The sequence below is a fragment of the Chenopodium album genome, chromosome 17 (assembly GCF_948465745.1).
Source record: "Chenopodium album chromosome 17, dcCheAlbu1.1, whole genome shotgun sequence".
NCBI classification, from domain to species: domain Eukaryota; kingdom Viridiplantae; phylum Streptophyta; class Magnoliopsida; order Caryophyllales; family Amaranthaceae; genus Chenopodium; species Chenopodium album.
This window is the reverse complement of record NC_137850.1, coordinates 43,762,371-43,782,512: the sequence shown is the minus strand read 5'-3', so window position 1 is coordinate 43,782,512 and position 20,142 is coordinate 43,762,371. Positions and strand designations below refer to the sequence as shown.

At 35.0% G+C, this 20,142-nt stretch overlaps 1 protein-coding gene and 2 pseudogenes across 3 annotated transcripts; 2 read left to right on the top strand and 1 right to left on the bottom strand.

Annotated features, from left to right (window-relative positions):
- Positions 1-3,805: 3,805 nt before the first annotated feature.
- LOC145588100 (uncharacterized) lies at positions 3,806-5,574 on the bottom strand. The gene is made up of 2 exons (XM_081644744.1): positions 4,965-5,574; positions 3,806-4,407 (listed from the first exon to the last, which is right to left on the bottom strand). Exons 1-2 carry the CDS (start codon positions 5,343-5,345, stop codon positions 4,033-4,035), a joined length of 756 nt encoding a protein of 251 aa, XP_081500870.1. The 5' UTR covers positions 5,346-5,574; the 3' UTR covers positions 3,806-4,032.
- Positions 5,575-8,747: 3,173 nt separating this feature from the next.
- LOC145589821 (pentatricopeptide repeat-containing protein At2g15980 pseudogene) lies at positions 8,748-11,408 on the top strand (annotated as a pseudogene). 2 transcript variants are annotated; one of them, XR_014101820.1, is made up of 2 exons: positions 8,748-10,338; positions 10,934-11,408. The product of XR_014101820.1 is annotated as a pentatricopeptide repeat-containing protein At2g15980 pseudogene, transcript variant X2 (transcript). The 2 variants fall into 2 exon arrangements; XR_014101819.1 differs by having other exon boundaries at positions 10,856-11,408.
- A 4,293-nt stretch (positions 11,409-15,701) lies between these two features.
- Positions 15,702-18,275, top strand: LOC145589819 (RING-H2 finger protein ATL65 pseudogene; annotated as a pseudogene).
- The last annotated feature ends 1,867 nt before the right edge of the window (positions 18,276-20,142 follow it).

Sequence of the window (20,142 nt, the reverse complement as noted above, 5' to 3'; positions counted from 1 at the left end):
TGGGGCGTGTTCGGCGCTAGCTTTTGAGTAGCTTTTAGGTAGCTTTTAGTGGTTTGACCAAGTCAAACCACTACTCAACAAAAAATGTGAGTGTTTGGCAAAGTAATGGTTCTAGTAGCTTTTAGTGGTGGAGGTAGCTTTTATTAAAAGCTAGGATTATTAGCTTTTGAAGTTAGAGGTAGCTTTTGAAGTAGCTTTTGAAAATTTAATGTATAGTTTTAAAAATAAAATATTGATTCTTAAATGTAACAGCTAGTCAACCACTACTTTACCGAACAATCATACCTAAATTATCTTTTTTCACAGCTAACAGCTTGTTGACAGCTAACAGCTATCTCCACAGCTCACAGCTATCTCCACAGCTACAGCTACCTTCACAGCTATATTTTGCCGAACATGCCCTTGGTGAATTCTAGAGTGAAAAATCAAACCACCAAGAAGTTTCTACTATTTTTGATGCGACATATTATTATGTAAGTACAACTAGTTATTGATCCGGATAATATAATAATTGTTATGCTATGAACGATTGTACATGATAAAAAAAAAAAAAAAAAAAAAAAAAAAAAAAATTGTTACGAAGTATATGAACTTGTTTGGTTGCCTAATAAATTCATGGGAAGTTTATTTTCCTAGAAAATAGATTTCTATATACTTGTTTGGTTGACAATTATGCAGGAAGTGGGACTTTCTAGGAACTTCTACTTCCCACAAAATGGAGGAATTAGCTTACCTAGTCCCCCCTAGGTAAGTTAAACTTCCCATGGGAAGTAGAAATTCCCACATTCAACCAAACAAATTTTGACAATTCCTAGGAATTACAATTTCATGGGCATTGAGTTTTCGTGGGAATTTCTACTTCCTCCATTCAACCAAACAAGTCCTAAATTTAAAACAAGGACTATAATGGGGGGAAATTAAAAGTTTGGTTAGGAATATTTTTTTCAAATGGGTAGGTTGGTAATTAATTAATGACACTAAAATCAAACACACACTAGTCGAAGATTGAATTTTAAGTTGTACTTTCATATCTAACGTGAAGCCTAGGGTTCTTTTTTTTAGTTTGCCCCACCGGCCCACCCGATTCACCAAGCTTAGCTTCGACGTACTACATTCGGATATGACCCGACGTGCATACCGTGGCTTTTGATGGGTGAGTCTTCCAACCCAACAAGAGTATTCTGCAGTCGGTGAAGCTTGAACTCAAAACCTCCCTTAAGTGACATCAAGCTGCTTACCACTTAAGCCAACTTTTATTGGCTAAAGTCTTATAATTGTCAAAGAATATGTTCTATTAGTACCTCCTCAAATGAGCTTGGTGAAATTCGTCTTTGGCCTCACGCATAGAAGCCAGAGAGCTTGCTAATTAGAAACAATGGTTATATAGTTGGGTGTAATGCAACTGTACTACCAGGCCAGGCTACCAGCCAAGGTTAAAGGTTTTGATTAAACGAATTGGCAATTGAATATATCGACAATTCTGCAGTCGAGTTTAAGCACCCTATATACAGCTTTTTCACCTTAAATTCCTTTTCAAGATTTCAAACCTTATCCATGTATTTAGTATATACCGTATAAATTTCAAATCTTCATCTTTATGTCATGACAACTACTGACAAAATGGGGTATTATATATTTACTTCATGTCTTCCAATTTATGGAACTGAAATCCAAAGGTTAAAATTAAGGGTCTGTTCTCATTGACTGAAATCAGCCGAACTGAACTGAAATGAAGATTTTATAAGAGAAGGAAATTAGGAGCTGAACTGAACTGAAAATAAACATATGAGAACAGGCCCTAAGTCTAGTTGAAATATTTTTTTCATAAATTGATTATTGAATTTGTATATAGTACCGAGTAACAACTCAGGCATACAATGTTATGAATCTTGACTATGAGGGATAATTCAATTGATTAATGTCTAATTAAGAATTCAAATTTTTAATTTGGTTATATAATACGGAATATGATTATGGTCTTACCTCGATAGACAATAAAGTCGTCTAAATCTAATGACAAAGGTCTGATGGTCACACGTTATGTTTTAGGGTTAAGTTTAAAATAATGATGTGATTAACCCTTACACCTCTTACGTAAAATATTGTTACAACACAGAGAGATTAATTATCCAAAAAACACTGGTTCTATATTCGTAAATTGAGATAGGATTCCATTTCAATTATTAGCATGTCAACATTATTAAGGGAGTGGTTGATAGCAATCTATGTCAACTTGTTATATGCAAAGTATAATACTGTCTGAAGTAATTGCAACTGAAAATGAAGTATCATCGTTGATCATACACCAATGATGTTACATATATCAGGTTAAAGTTGTGATCAGGGAGCTGCCACACAGTGACACAGCTATGTGCAAGTGAAAATTCAAAATTGTATGTGATTAGTGATTAAGATGGTGCAAAGTCGGTAATACAGGATAGATAGCTAAGAAATCAATTAAAATTATTACTTCGTATTATAATAGGTAATGTAACTAATAATAATGTTACATTTTCTATATACTTCCTACATAAGAGTCCAACATCTATACAAGTCAAGTCTTATTGAATTCACATGGGGTACTTACTGCTTCATAGTATTCTCATCAATGAAAACTTGATTTCCAATAAAATTCATACATTAACTGATGTCGTCTTTATTAGAAAGTAAATTTAATAGCTTTACACATTTGTTTTTCAAGTGGACAAGATTGCTCAAGTGACCTCGACTTAGTTGGAGATTGGATAATCTACAAGCACGCTGAATAAAAACCATTTATACATACTAATTAAGGGTTTGTTCACATTTACTTAATTTCAGTTCAGTTCAGTTCAGTTAAGCTCCAATCAGTTCAGTTCAGTTCAGTTCAGCTTCAATCAGTTCAGTTCAGCTCCTAATTTCCCTCTCTCATAAAATATTCATTTCAGTTCAGTTCAGTTCAGTTCAGCTCCAATCAGTTCAGTTCAGCTCCTAATTTCCCTCTCTCATAAAATATTCATTTCAGTTCAGTTCAGTTCAGCTCCAATCAGTTCAGTTCAGCTCCTAATTTCCCTCTCTCATAAAATATTCATTTCAGTTCAGTTCAGTTCAGCTCCAATCAGTTCAGTTCAATTCAGTTCAGCTCAATTCAGTAAATGTGAACAGGCCCTAAATTCTCCTAAAACATAATTTAGCATCGTTATTTTTTGTTAACATTAAGATTTTAAAATGAGCAATAATTATAAAATGCGCAACAATATCTTTGTGCACGTACATTTTATAAAGAATGCACTAATGTAAATACACCGATGTATATTTATAGAGGCCACCATACAAATCATCCAATACTATACGGAGTACAATCCATTATTTTCATAGAGTATTATTCTTTTTTCCCAATAATTTTTAATTTTTATCATATATTTGGGAAATTGTGCTCTAGAAGTCAATATGTGGCCCGTGCAACCTAACTAGAGGATAAGATATGGAGATTGAATAATTTGCCTCGTAATTACCATATTACTTCAATTCAACCCTAGCATTGTCTGTTGAACACATAACATTACATTCTTATTTTATCAATAAACATCTTTAAAAATGTCACGACAATTCTTCATTTTCATGGGAATCTTTATCATATTAATTTATCATGTTATAAAGTGGGTTTAATAGCTGTCCATGACCTACATATATGTAGTTATGCACCACTTATTTTATCAACAAAGCTACTATATGCCTATATTGGATATATAAGACATAGATCATTTAATTTTAGACAAGACTATGTGAGTCCAAGTTAATATTTGGCATGGTACAATAGTTAATATAATTATTGGTCGTTTGATTATTAGTGAGAAATGAATTTATTATACAAGCGCTTTTGGTCTGATATCACCACTTAAAAAGCATCTATAAGTGTATGGTGTATCTATTTTCTTGGAGGTTCAAACTGTACAGTCTTGTCAATCAGACGATCACTTACTTTACTCGTTAATGTCACACTTGTTACAAATTTAAGTGTACTAAGACAGAGGAGTATGGCTAGTACTATTGTTACCTAGACATCATGGAGCCTATGACCCCAGCAATAAGAGAAGTGGGATCCCCAAGAACAGCTGAGATAACGAACTGCAATGTCATTCCAGCCATTTCACAACATTTTTGTACCTTTGATCCCTTACTCTTAGTGTTAGTATACCTATGACTATGCGTTTGTAGCAGGGTCCTTTTCAGGCCCGGAACATCCCGTATGCTCGTCCCACCACTACGAGCAATCGTACTACCTAGGCCGCGCCCATTGTACAAGTCTTGCCAGCTCTCAATCAGCATGTCCTTGACACAAGCTACGTGTAGATTGTATTTTTTATCTGATGATCGGTAGCTCCAACTTCGTCCTTTTTTCCCACACCTTTGACATGAAGCACTAACCTACGTTCACATAACACACCTAGTTTAATCAGTGGACTCAAATAAAATGGAGCCTACACACATATTTACGCGCACACAAACAAAAAAAAAAAAAAAAAAAAAAAAAAAACTCCGTATAATATGACACTAGCCTTCAAAAATTAAACAAGTCTACAAACTACAACCTTCAATTTTTGTACTTTATTCATTTTATATTTATATGGTCAAGGTCCTTTTAATATAGCTGGTACCGGCATATGTTGTATCACGCAATAACTGTCCATTTGGCAAAACTAAACCATAGTACAAATTAAATGGACCGATTTGTGCATATGTAACTTTGTTATAGATAAATCTCTGTGTCAATACATACAACTCTTATCTCAAATTTGTGTTTTACTTCTTTTCCTGGAGATGACAATTGGGAAGGAAAACATTTACTTTAAGAAAAACAGAAAAAGAAAAAGTATGTATTAGTAGTACAAACATAATAATTTGAAATCTAGTTAAAGGTTTTAACATAAACATGATTCTTAGCTTATTATTGTGAAATAGGAGTTAAGAATGATAACACTGACCTTCCTATAGAGATACAAGTTGATCTCTCCATCATCTATCGCGGTAGGAAGCTTGGCACAACAAGGATGAAGATCAAAACCACAAGACTTACAATGATACGAAAAACCCGAAATACCTCTCTCACAAGCATTGCAATATCGAGGCACGTTCCCTGGTGGCCTCGACACGAAGATGAAGGAGCATTTAGGATAAAAGGGGTGGTAGATTACCGGGGTAGGAATAGCACAATGCATATGAAGATCATATTCACATATATTGCACTTATAACAAGATCCTATGCCTATTTCCTTACAACCATCACACTTAAAGGGAATTTCTGTGTACTCAAGTTTGAGCTTGTGTTTTGGGTGACTAAAATGAGAAATCTCATTGTATTTCATACCTTAGGTTAAGATTAATTTGTTATATTAGCTCTAGAAATATACACATCTTACAAGTTAGCAAATATATTTATACTAGTAGTAGGTAATTTAAGATATTATTATGAAGTAATAGTAATAATGGGATGACTTGTAAAATTGGGTAGAATTATTGAGCTTGAGATTGAAGCTAATAGGTATCTAAAATTAAAGAATTTTTATGGTAATGTCAAATTTATGTGGGGTGGGTTAAAGAATGTACATGAAAATTCCTATGGATAGAGAATGAATTAGAGAGGAGACATAGAGAATAAGATTTTTTTTTTCAAAGTACACAAGAATATGAAATTTTTTGCTTTATTTATGATGTGATTTTCATTTTTTTTTTTTTTTTTTTTTTTCCTTTTTGACATTGAGCTCTAGATTCCAATTACATGGTGTTGGAGTAGAGTGCAAGAAATGGGCTTAGTTCAATTATAAAAGCTCTTATCTCTTGTACGAATTTTAAAATTACTCCTAATTCCATCGCACGTACCAAAGTCAATTATTCACTATCCATATAAAAAATATTTTATTTATTACATTTTATCTTAAATTCTTTATTATGTATAATTTGATCAATAATTAAGTATTAAGAAACTAATTACTTGGTTTTCAAAAAAAAAAAAAAAAAAAAAAAAAAAAAAAAAAAGAAACTAATTATTTTTTATATTTTTTTCACAACTAGTATATGTATTGTTACCATGTTATTATCGTCAAAAAAAAAAAAATTTGTTACCACGTTATTAAAATGTCCAAAATTAACAATTGATGTATTATTAAATTAGTTGGTCAAATAAGGCCATGTAAGTTAGCAAAAAGTCAACAACTGATTGTCAAAAAAAGACATTCAAATGAACAAATTAAGTTTGTTTAACATGCAATCAACCTTATCTAAGAAAACTTTAATTTGTCGAAAGTTTTAAAATGAGGCATTTTTCAAGATGTCATTGTGCTCACTAAATTATATTTTTCAAGATGTCATTGTGCTCACTAAATTACAATTTTATTATTTATTTTTGTACGCGACACTAAATTACATAAGTTATGGAACATGACTCATGAGAACTATTACAAGTACAAACTAGGAGTCATCCGATCCCATAATTAGGTTTTGGAAAATGTATTACAATATATGGAGTAATAGACAAGAATCACAGGATATGACATTTGAAGAATAAAGTATTATTGTATAGTATATTATAAGTTCTCTTAAAAAGTTTTAATAATGTTACATGGTTTGCTTAGAATGGAGGACACAACATCTCGCAGTAAAGTTGAATAATTATCCAAATAATTGAGGAGGAAATGTAGGTCAGAGTATATATTACAAAAAAGAATTGATGCCAACTTTATATAAGATTCTAAAAATAATCACTCCATACTTAAGGTAGAAGGTAATAATCCTATTCTTGTGCTCACTTTCTTGAAGCATATTTTCGTATAATGGCTCAAATTATGCCACATATATTCAATTTTAAGAGGGCATGTTTGTCTTTACTGAACTGAGATGAACTAAAGTGAACTGAACTGATTGAAGCTGAAATGAACTGAATTGAACAGATTAGAGCTGAACTGAACTGAATTTGTTGGAGCTGAACTGAACTGAACTGATTGGAGCAGAACTGAACTGAATTTGTTGGAGCTGAATTGAACTGAACTGATTAGAGCTGAACTGGATTGAAATTAAGTTCAAATGAACAAGCCCTAAGTTTTGTGAGGAGAGTTTCCTAACGTCTGTTTTTTTCCTTATGATTATAAAAATAAATAAATAAATAATATTCATTTTCAAGCAGATTGATCAATAATAGATATTCAAGAACTTAATTATTCAAGGTTAGGTCGAGAAAATCTAATGAATCTATTTGATGCCATATATGAAACATTTGCTTATCGATAAAAACAGCACATAAAACGATGATCTGATCTGAATTTATTTTTTCTGATCTGATCTGGTCTGAACTTATTTTCTCTTATTTGATCTAAACTTATTTTTTTTCTGAAATAAGTAAAAATAAAGTGAACTAAACCAGGCCTTAGATATATCTTTTACTCATTTGAGATTATGATGTACGGAGTACATCATATTTGAGGGTTTTTTTTTTTTTTTGAACGGATATATGAGGTTATACAGTAATGAAAAGGAAACATTTCATCCTTATTTCTAAAAACTTCTATATTTATTTATCAATAATTTCAAAAAACTGAACGTGGCTCGAGAACTATCTATCAATATACTATACTAAATTAATTTCCAAAAAAAAAAATCCCTAGATCAGAGTACATGTGTTAGCGCCTCATAAAAAAATTTCCGCCCAACTTTTATTTTTTCTTTTTTCTTTTTGAAGTTTTATGATGTAGAAGAAAGGTTGGTTTAAAAAAAAAAAAAAAAAAAAATCAAAACAACCCCCAACAGTAGGGGTGTTAACGAGCCTAGCCGAGACTGAGCTTGGGTAACTCAGGCTTGGCTCATTACACTATTGCTCGAGTTCAAGCCGAACCTCGAACTTAAATTATTAAGTCTAAGTTATAATAAAACTCAACTTAGGTTCGAAAATCATAACAATATGATGTTATTTTAAAGATATACTCCGTATTATAAGTAAGGTTATTTATTTTTCTTAGACTTATTAAATATTCTACTACTCCGTAATATTTAAGGTTACCATGTTAAAAAAAATATACTCATACTAATTAAAAATATTTTAAGCTTGTTTGCAAGCTTTCGAGCCAAACATAGCTGTGTGCCTGTGTATCAAGCTATCAGCTTGTAAAAATTCCGAGCCGAGCTCGAGTAGTTTGCGAGTCGGCTCAGCTCTTTTACACCCGTTATTCCAAAAGTCCAAAACTCCCCCAACCAGAATGTAAATCCTCTGTTCACTCTTAAACTTCCCACTAAAACATCACTAATGTCAACTGCAATCCTCCGGCGCGCATTTACCCCACGCGCCACCTCTTCAACCACCGTCTCACTCTCCTCCATCTTTTCCTCCTCTCCAACCCCCGACACCTCCGCCGTCTCTACCGCCGTATCAATCCTAACCCACCACCGCCGGAAATCCCGGTGGTCCACTCTTCTCTCTCTCTTCCCCAACGGGTTCACCCCATCTCAAACCTCCAAAATCCTCCTCGAAATCCGCAACAATCCCCACCTCGCCCTCCGCTTTTTCCTCTTCACCACGCGCCGCTGCCATTCTCTCTCCTCCCTCCATTCGTATGCCACCATTATTCACATCTTAGCTCGCGGTCGCCAAAAAGGCCGGGCTAAATCGCTTATTAAGTCGGCAATTAGGGAGTTTGATTTGATGGGTGTTGAAGATTCTGAAGAATTTTGTGCGAAAAAGTGTAAGGTTTTTAGGGCTTTGGTTGAATCTTACAGGGTATGTGATTCTGCCCCCTTTGTGTTTGATTTATTGATTGTTTCCCTTTTAGAAATGAATAAATTAGACCCATGTATTGATATTGTTAGGATGTTACATAATCGTGGAATTATAGTTAATGTTGGTACTTGTAATGAGTTGATTTCGAGTGCCTTGAAAACTAGGGATTGTTTCTTTGGATATGATTTATATAAGGAGCTATTTAGGTGTGAGAATGGTAAATTAGTTCCAAATGTACATGTTTTTAATGATCTTATGCTTTCGTTTCATCGAAATGGATTGCTTGATATGGTGGAAGAGGTTTGGATTGAGATGGTTAAGTCGAATTGCGAACCAAATGCTTATAGTTATAGCATTTTGATGGAGGGTTATTGTGAGGAAGGTGGTTTGGAGAAGGCTGAAAAGGTGTGGGAAGAGTTGAGAGTGAAGGGGTTGAATCCTGATGTTGTTGGTTATAATACATTGATTGGTGGGTATTGTAGAATGGGTGAGGTTGGGAAGGGTGAGGAGCTTTATAGAGAGATGGGATTGCGAGGCGTGGAGGGAACTCGTGTTACTTATGAACATCTTATAGGTGGGTATTGTTTGGCTGGAGATGCTGATTCTGTTATGCTGTTGTATAATGATATGCGTAGGAAGGGGTTCAAGACTGATAGTTCAACTGTTGATTCAATGGTTAGAGTACTTTGTTGTAAGAGGTCAGTTTCGGAAGCTTTGGAATTCTTCAAGGTTGCTATGAAGAATGCTGATTTTGTTGCGAGAGAGTCAAGCTATGAGTTACTGATAAAGGGTTTATGTGATGAGGGAAAGACGGAGGAAGCCTTGAAACTTCAGGCACAAATGGCAGGGAAGGGGTTTAGACCCAAGTCACATGTATATGGTGCTTTTATTGATGGCTACTTGAAGCAAGGAAATGCAGATGAAGCAGAAAGTCTGAGGAAAGAGATGATGGATATGTAAGCTTACTGTGTTAAGAATCAGGACTTAAAACACTAGTCGGACTGAAAACTGCCATCGCTAAAGGTTATAACAAAACCTCTCGGACCTTAGTATCCTTAAGGATGATGTTTGTAAATCTTATATGAAATTTAAGAGTTGATTCAAACAAAGCTTTCCCTTGATAGGGTTGCTTCATTTCTTAGTTTTGGCAGCTTGCACCCTGTTCATGGAAAAACTTTCTAAATCTATTTCGAAGGTTGCTGCTAATATGTGGGTAGTTGTTTGCTATGTACTCAGCTTTGGCGAGCCAATCTTACTCTCTGGTATACTCGGAGAAGTACCAAAGATCTCTGGATCTGAGCTATAAGACTGAGTGGATCCGAGGCTTATGCTGTGTAGATAGTTGACATATCGCTTGGCAAAGAAATGGATCATGAAAGTATGACAGTCTTAGAAGCATGTTTCTTGAAGAAGGATCCCAAAATCTTATCTTTTGGTGACAAGATTATTGTTGGTGAGAGGGGTATCAATTTGAGTGGCGTTTAGAAGCAAAGGATTCGAATTTCCTGTGCATGGTTCCAGGAGGATGCTGATATACATCTGTTTGATGATCCTTTGGTGTTGTAGATGCTCACACCCACAGTCATCTTTTCAAGGTATAGCAACCGTCGTTTTCTTATAGTTCTTGGTTATCAAAACATTGAGAGTATCTGTCCTACATAAGTTTATACTCTGCCCCATCACATATTATCACGGCGCTTTATTATTATACTTTTGATTGCAGGAATGTGTTCTTGGCCTTTAGAGCCCAAAACTGATCATTTGTGTGACACACCAATTAGAGTTCATACCTGCTGCAAATTTTATCTTAGTGAGAAATCAATTTTAATAAATGAAAAAATAATTACGTCTTTCTCCAATTAATGTGTATTACTTATATTCATACCTGCTGCAGATTTGATCTTGGTGTGAAATTATGTTAAAAAAATTTAAAAACTTGCGTCTTCCTCCATTAATGCGTTTAATAGCTTTGTAACTTCTAATCAACTTTTTATCTGTGTGCATAAATATGGTTGATGGTTTTATTATCGTTGTTGATTTTTACTGGGTTACATACTAGTCCTTTGTCACAACTAATTTAGTAACGTGAAACTTCTGTGGACTGCCTCACAGATATTAGCAGGTTGCTACTACGGCAAATCTGCTTGGTCGGAGCAATATTTGATTACGTGGTCTGTTTAAGCGTGGCAGGTTAAGCTTTTTTGGAATGTTGCTACTTATAAGGGGCTTGTTTAATGAATTCATGAAGCAAAATCAACTTGCTTAGATGCTGGTCTAGTGGTACAAGTTTCTCCAGCAGTCATGTTAGTTCTTCTGTTCTGTCCTTATCGTCAATCAAGACATTCAAGAGTGATGTAAGAGTTGTAATATAAAGCTTTCAAGCCCACCATTCAGCAACTGCTCCTGTTAACTTACAGGAGCATATCTAGAATAGAAAGAAGAATATGGTTGAAAGGACAGTTCATTTTACTACCAAAACTCCGAGGTCAAATAGTGAAAATTGCTTTCGGCTAGTACTTGCTTTGGATTGTATAAGCCAACCAACTTTGCCAAAAAAATTATTGGCTTTGGTTTTGTTTTTGCCTGTATTACGGCTAATTTAGCCACAACATACATGATTAATGCAAATTTAATTTCTAAATTAACACTGCAAGAAGGTAGAGTTAAAAACAACACAGTATTCTTCGCCAAGTAGCTCCCATTATAGCACAATGAAAAAATAAAGAAAAACCTTTGTCAAGCCTAAAATTGTACGAAACAATTCACGAGAAACATTTAGCGTACAATAATTATTTTAACGGATAACTAGTGAAAAAAATTAAGAACAGATCCTGTCCAACTACAAAATACTGAAGTTTTGTCGACAGCTTGGGCAACCTAAATAAATAATATCTCCCTTCATTTTCAATCTCTCTCTTGTGTCACTGCAATGCAAACAACCAAAAAAAGTATTAAGCTGCTGAAAATTTGACTAAAAAAATATCAAAATAACATAACAATTAATGACTTGGAAGTTCACAAAGGCTCTTGCATGTGTACTTGTGTCATTGTAAGTGAAATATATCTTCCAAGCACCTCCCCATTTTGAGAGAGACATGATGCGAAGCAACCATTTATCACAAAGACCTAAAATGGCCAGCAGCCTAGTAATTATTTCCTCCCAGAGTTGTGTGTATATGTGAGAGATATCGCAAGAGTTTTTCTCAAGTTTGACAGAAAGCTACAAGAATGTGAATGAGCCATTTATCACAGAGAACTGGTTGGCCATCTGCCCTTTAGTAGTTTAGTTCCTCTCAGACTATATTTTGATCCTATTCCAGAATATTATGTCAAAAGAGTGCTATGAGAGAATCAGGATATATTTACACCATCTCAGTAACTGATCACAAAAGTCTTAAACCCAATGAAACTAGTGGCTACGTGAGTAGAAAGAAGCCTCTTTTTTTTTTTTTTTTTTTTTTTGACGGGATAGAAAGAAGCCTTTTTGATTAAACTAAGTTTCACTGATCACAGGAAAGCTACAAGAACCAGAAATCTAAGCTAAGCTTTCTAATGCACTTATGATTTGGAACCTTCAGTTATCAGGGTTAATAAGCTAATCAACTAGATCTACCTCAGGCATGCACTTTACTTAGTATAAGAATTCCTTGAAGTAAACAAAGTCAAAAAAAGTCATTCTTATAAAGTTCATATTACATGCTTAATTGATGAAAGCTAAACAACAAAAACTGGCCAAAACAACCTTCAATGCATAGATTTTGTGAAAAAGACCACTTTTGCAATCTGAGAGGCATGGAAAGTAGATTACAACCCTCTCATTGAAAGAGAGGCCATAAACTGTGCAAACGAGTTACCTTTTACATGAAACCATGTGTCTCATGTGTTACAAAAGCAATAAATCAGTTCAAAAATTACATTGAATATAAACACCTCCTGAAAAAAAAGGCTTAAAATATCTTTTAGCAGGAAAATAAGGTAGCGTCATATGATATTGAGCAAAAGTAATATAGAGCACAAGAAAAGCCACAAACAATCACACACTACACACACATAGAATGAACACCCATGCACATCATGCATATATGGGCCCCTGCCTTGGGCCCTTAACTTTATATTAGACTCAAGATATTCCTAATTACAATCAATTCATCTCTTGTCCAGCACATTCTATGTAACGCACCAATCATAAATTCATGTGTACAAGAATCCTTCAACCATCATAGAAACTGCATCAATCAAACAAGCTAATGCGTACAAGATTCACCATGGATGTTATTCTCCACTATAAGTTGTACTTTTTTCAAGCATACTCTATTTTAGTTTTCGAATCCTATCTCAAACTATGACTCAACACCACCCCCATTAACACTAATGGCATCAAGTCGCACTAAATTTCAATTCCCAGGTTCAACTACATTAAAAGTCACACCCAACAACACATCATCCTTATATATCATTGAAAATTTATTGTTCTCAAATCGTGAAGCTCGTGTTAGTTTCAAGGAAAAGATACCTGTTCTAATACTTCCAACTCATATATTGGGAAAATTTGATAACATTAATACAATTTGATAATGTCAATATCGCAAAGGGAAAGAACCCCTCTAATACCTCCCAAATCATTTAATTGGAAGAATTTACACAATAAAATCGCAAATTCACTGAAAAGAACCCCTTTAATTCATCCCAATTCATTGTTCTCAAGTTGTGAAGTTCTGGGATTAAATCGTATCACCATAAACTTCCCCTTTCTATTGCTAATGCTAATTAAACATGGACAATCGCTCTATTTCATAATAAACCCTAATCATAAATTGTAAAAATTGCAATCTTGTGCACAACAAACTTAATTACCAGGTTCGAATTGTAATTCTTCTTAACTATATGCGAAAATAATCAACATTGAGCAAAATTGAATTTTTTTTGCCAACATCTAAAACACAATTAAACACCCAATTAACATAAAATTAAGAATCAAATAACGTCAATTACATGAAAATCATAAGAATAATACCTTAATTTTGGTGGGGTTGAATCAAAGATCCAAAGTGATCTCCTCTTTCTGGAAATACTGAAGAACATAAGGAGTGACCCGAATAGCAACAACCCATGCTCCGAACATCAATCCATGGGAGCGAAGCTGCTTCAGAGCTTCTTCCTTGCTTGGTTTCTTCTGGAACATTCCTCCGAACATCTTTGCTTTATTTTGTTCTTCTCTTTCTCTAGATTGCAAGATCTATGGATTTATCCCCAAAACCTTCGATAAACCCTAAATTATGAGCCTTTGGTTGAATATAAAGCTGATTACTTAATCAGGTTATTCGGTTTTCTTTCTTGGGCTATAAGATAATGCTTCGAAATTGGGTTTGGGCTTTGGTAACCATACCTCTTATTAGCCCACAAACTACTTTTTTTTTTTTTTTTTGGAAGAATTAGCCCACAAACTACTAGCCACCCTTTTATTAACTTTGAGATTTGATTTTAGATTTTAGATTTATCATGTTGTAAGGGCCTGTTCTTTTCACATTATTTTCAGTTTAGTTCAGTTTCTATAAGTTCAATTCTTAAATTCGTTCTCTCATAAAATATTTAGTTCATTTCAGCTTCAATAATTTCAGTTCAGTTTAGCTCAGTTCAAAACCCTAAGATATTAACAAAATCAATTCGGTTAGAATATATGAGTCAATGAATTATGAATGGAATTAGGATTTAAATTGAGTGATTATTTCATTCTAGAATTTAAAATATTTCATGTACGTGATAACATCTAAGGTTAACACGGTCAGGTTTCTAGTTTGGATCGGTGAATGGGGTTGAATCGATTTGTTGGATTGTATGATTATAAAAATAAAAATAATAATAAAATAAATGGGTTTAATATGCTATCAAAGGACTAAATACATTATTTTCAAGTAATAGAAATGATAATTATACGTAGTTTTGCTAACATTATCCTCATAATTCTAACTTAAGATAGATGTTGAAGTATTTTTCACTCTTACATAGTTCAAATCCTACACTATAGAGTTATAAAATTTCATTGTTTTAAATGGGTTGTTATTTTTTGCATTATGAAATAGGTTTGATAGCTTTTGAGCTCATTTTATTAGGAAATAGCTTGATCATACAATTCTTATGATCCTATTTCAATTCTACATGATTTTGTACGCATGATCTTGTCAATTTTGATGTGATTCTATTGAGATTGTGATTTGGCCTTCAATCAAATAGTTTAGTTTATGATCTTGGAATTGTAATATTAGTTGAATTATGCTTGTGGTATCGTACAATCATATGATCCAATTTATTCGTTGAATTATGCTCGTGGTATTGTACTAACAATATATTAAATGAAATCATTATTAACTTAGGCTAGGTGCCTAGGTCTATAAATGAAATCTACCCAACTCTTTGTTAGAGTTGTTAAAGCAATTTTGTACACTCTAATAAACTAATTAGGAATTCAAAATAAATTACCAAATAGTCATTAAAAACATCTAATATAGCTAGCTATCAAATTCAATTAATACAATTAGTTACTCGTATATCAATACTATAAGTTAATAGTTACCAAATACAAGTACTAAAGGTGACGGCATAATGATTATGCTAAAGCTATATTACTATCCATACTTAATTTTCACTAGATCGAGCTAAAGTTGGGTATAATGGAGTACCCAATTACTACCCTCTTTTTGATAACAAATGCTTTAGGTTGCGTCCCCCACAAGCTCACCTTTCCATATCCAACAATGGGAAAACAAACTCTACTGACAAACAAAACCCCTTCTAAGATTCAAGTCATTTTCACACCTTAGCATTCAACTGTTTTTAGGTCAATCTCCCCTCAAACTTAGTCAACAAATCTTTTCACCAATCCATATGCCGCATTAGTGCTAAGTGGGGTTCCCCCCACATTAGATGGAAACTCCCCTCATCTACTTTTAATATTCCTCTAATCACCCGATACATTTTTACATACACCCGAGTGCACATATCACAAACCCGTACAACATATTTGAATACTCCGTAATAATACAAAAAATACAGTATACCCAAGTCCCGAGTAATACTGAAATGGTAAGATCACTCGGTAGTCACTACAAATTCTTAAGTGCACCTAGCTCACGGTATACCCGAATGTATATTAAAATTTCTTATACACACCTCCTAAAGCTGAGGTGTCATGAAGATATGCAATCCTAAATTTCCAAAATCATTTTAATAAATCAAAAATTTTAACCCCATTTCCTTTTCTTCTACCTCACTCACTCACACACACTCTCTCTCCTACCTACCTACTTTCTCTCTCTAAAAATGGCTGCCAGACCACCAGAACAAGAACACCCACCTCAACCAGGCCCCACACTTCCTCCAACCTCCTTTCTCTCCGCCATAGTCGTCCACCAATCTCCACCGTCCAAACTCCCCATCGACTTCAGCCCACCGTTGATCGCCATGGTGGTCGTTGCAGCAGCAGCCTTCCTCTTCATCACTTACTCCCGCCTTATTTCCCGCCACCTCTTCCCGCCATTTCTCCGCTTCTTCCGCCGTCATCGCCGCCGCCGGATTCTCTTCCCGCCATCCGATATCGGCTCTCCGCCGCCGCCGTATGAATCATCCGACGGATTCTACGTTTACTCACGTTACGGCCTCGATGAATCGGTTATCAAGAATATTCCGTTGACAATTTACAGGTTTCCGACGAAATTAGGGTTTATCGAAGTTGATGGATTCAATGATTGTGCTGTTTGTTTGCTTGATTTTGAGGAGGGAGAATGTATTCGTACTCTGCCTCTTTGTTGTCACGCTTTCCACGTTGATTGTATCGACATGTGGCTTCGATCGCACGCCACGTGTCCGCTTTGTCGTGCCGGAGTTTATCTCCCGCCACCGCCGGAATCACCGTTATTATCGCCGGTAATGGCGGCGAGAATCCGTCCAAGCTTCGACGAAGGAATTCTCCTCGAAAGCATGTTTTTAGAGCCGTTGCCGGAAGTTGATGTCGAGCAAAATTCCGGCGAAATCCAGGAGGTTTTCTCGCCGGAAAGAAGGGTAATTCAGTCGGAAGATCACCGTTGTAATAGAAGAGAACTCGATTTTCTTCTCAAACGATCGTATTCGTTTGGTTTTGAACGGAGTTTTCCGTCGGAAAGGTTAGTTATGGAGCCGGCAACGACGCCGTATCACCACCGTCAACGGCGGAGCTTCTTCTGGACAAAACGACCATCATCAACGCCGTTTAGCTCATTAGCAAAATCCAGAGTATTCTCTTTCCGGCGAACGATGAAATCTCCGGCGTTTTTCCGGCGACGAGGGTTTTTCCCGTTATCAGAGTCTTCAGCGAGCTTACGATACGCTAGCACAGATGAACCTTCTAGAAGAATGAAATCAATGGCGTCGCCATTGTTTGGAAGAGCGGCGATGTTTTCGTCGAGTCGAATGAGGTCGGGTGATCCTGAAGCGTTGATTTCACCGGAGAGGTTTAACAGACGGTAGGAGATGATGACACGTGGGAGGTGGATGAAGCGTTGGATTAAGGTGGAATGAATGAACGGTGATGATGGGGTGTAAATGTGGTGGGGGTGAGGGTGGTGTAAATGTAGTAGGAAAATTTAATGGGAGGGTGTGTCAACTGTCAAGTGCATTAAATGGGTGAAATTGACGACAGAGAAAAATATTAAGGGAGTGTTAGAAAGATGGAGAGAGATAATGTAACTTAATTAAGGGACTTTTTGTTTAAGATTACTTTTGGGGATTCTCTCTCCATCTATCTACTACTCTCTGAAGTTGGGTTTTGGGCGTAAACGGAGCTTTAATGCAATGATGTAAACGGGGTTTGATCTCGATTTTGTAAAGATAATACTCGTAGTCTCGTAGTGTAGGTTAGGAGATAGGTGTGGAGGTGTAGTAGGGAGTGTTAAACTTAAATTGATGGGATTGATGTTGGTTAGGAAATAGGGTAATATCATTTAATGCAGGAAATTGATTTATGGTACTCTCAACTCTCAAGCTTTAAATTTCTTTGCTGTGTTTACGATGGATTTATTACTAGTAATACTTGGCGGGAGATTTATTGGTATTGGTCTGATTTTGGACTATTCTTTTGTTGCTTTTGTTTTGGCCTTCTTAATGTGGGATTTGACTTTTATGACACTAGAAATTGGGGGGTTTGAAGTTGGAAAAATGTGGGTCTTTTGGATACTTGGTGTTGGAAATTTTGTGTTGAATGTATCTTTCTAATGTTGAAAAAATGAAGGGAGGGGAATGGGTGAGATTGTATGGTGGTCTACCTTATGATGAGAACTGAGGAGATGTGCTAGGCCTCTAGCCGGCCCTCTTCTACTCGTAAGCGCCTCCGATGTGTCCTTATGACTCTGAGCCAGGAAGTACCACTCCGTATATGGTAGGTTCCTCGATGAACAGGGGGGTTGAATGTTCTTTACCCATCTTCATCATATGCATTAATCAATAATCACAATGAAATTTTAGCGTATACAGATTTATGATAAATTATTTGATACTCTGTAATATTGTCTTATTTTACTTCAGTTGGAAAAAAATTATTGCTTCCAAGAAATATCTACACTTTGAAATCGTACTCCATATGTATGAATATACGGAGTAGGTAAAACACGATCAAATTTACCCTAACTTGTAACATGATAATTATCTTAAATTGCGTAGTATGGAGTATATTTGTCCTTCAAATGGCAGCTCTATGCTTTGTCCACCTTTGTTGCTGGTACTCCATATTTCAATGGTTCACTATCAACAAATTTATAATCAAATCCAATATTATCATAAGTGGCAAACATAAATTAAGATAATGTAAATGACTAGCCTAGATTACTATCAAATGATTAATGCAATTTAGATTATTTTTGGAGAAATTTAAATTAGATCAAATTATAAAATTAAAGTATTTGGAGACAATGTAACATAACTTAATGGAGACCGAAAATGTAGGTGGCAATATAAGCGTGAAAGCAAAGAGGCTAGCTGCTGAGCATTAATTAGGAGACAACGACCATCCTCTTCTTACTACTCCGTATGATATTACCCTTTACTCCTTTAGACTTTGAGACTACCCATTCATTATTTGGAGAAAATCCTGTATTCATGTACTGTACTATAGAAAACATTATATTGGACGTGTCAAACAAGTAAAAAAATGGGTCAACTTTGGACTAGCCAACCATGGAAATTAAAGGGGTCAAATATAAGGAACTATTTTGATTTGCACCCATATAAACTTTAACTTGTGATAACTACACAAATATATAGCCAATTATGTTTTGCTACACATTGCAAAAACATTACTACTAATATTGTTGAGTCATGGGGCGGACTGTAGGCTTCTTAATTTCACTATTGTAATTAATTTTATTTCGAATTATTAAATGTTTGTCCACTCAACAATCACCTAAACAGTAGATGTGTTTGAGCTTTCAAATTATATTTTTTTCAAAACGTGAGAAGTTAAATGGTTTAGAAAAGCACAATCAGTTTGTTAGTTGATTTTGTTGCGGAGATGTGTGAATGAGTCTATAAAGTGTTAGTTCTAATGTTACGGTAAGCAAAAGGAGTGTCGTACGTAAGAGTCATGCACGTCTGTGCAAGATGTTGCACATCTATGCAACCTGGAGCACATTCGTGCAAGTGGTTCTTCAACGAAGTAGTAGTTGATTGAGAGACCTAAGCGATTTGACATCGATGTATGGCACGCATGTTAGTGTGCAAGATATGGCATGTCCATGCGATAAGTTCACGACATACAAGCTTCTTAATATATAGACTCAAAACCTGTTTTCTTAGTCCAATACCGTATTCTATGCCAATTCATATGCTTATACGATGGCAAAACATGCATGCATCCATGTACGAAGTACATGCATACTATTGCGAATTTAATTAAGTTATCTTGTAATTGTGAGAGGAAAAGACTACAATGTTTAGATTTATGATTGTGAGATTAAAGAGATATCTTGATTCTTGAGTGTCTTGTCATAGGGCCTGTTCTCATTGACTGAACTCAGCCGAACTGAACTGAACTGAATTGAACACTGAATATTTTATAAGAGAAGGAAATTAGGAGCTGAAATGAATTGAATTTCAACGTAAGAGTACATACCCATAGTTATCATGACTATACAGTATACATTAATCAAAGTCATAGGGCAAATAGGTTTTAAGTCTCTTTGACATATTATTTTTATGATACCGGTAAGTGTACAATTTATGATCCCCGATTTCCCACGAGCTAACAATTCGTAATCCTTGTAGTGGGTATGTAGGTTTCTCTTTGTTGTATTGTTATAGCCGCTGTCTAAAAAAAAATAAAAATGATCCCCGATATTAAGTGCGTGAGTTTTGAAGGTTTTATAGAGCTCCCATCA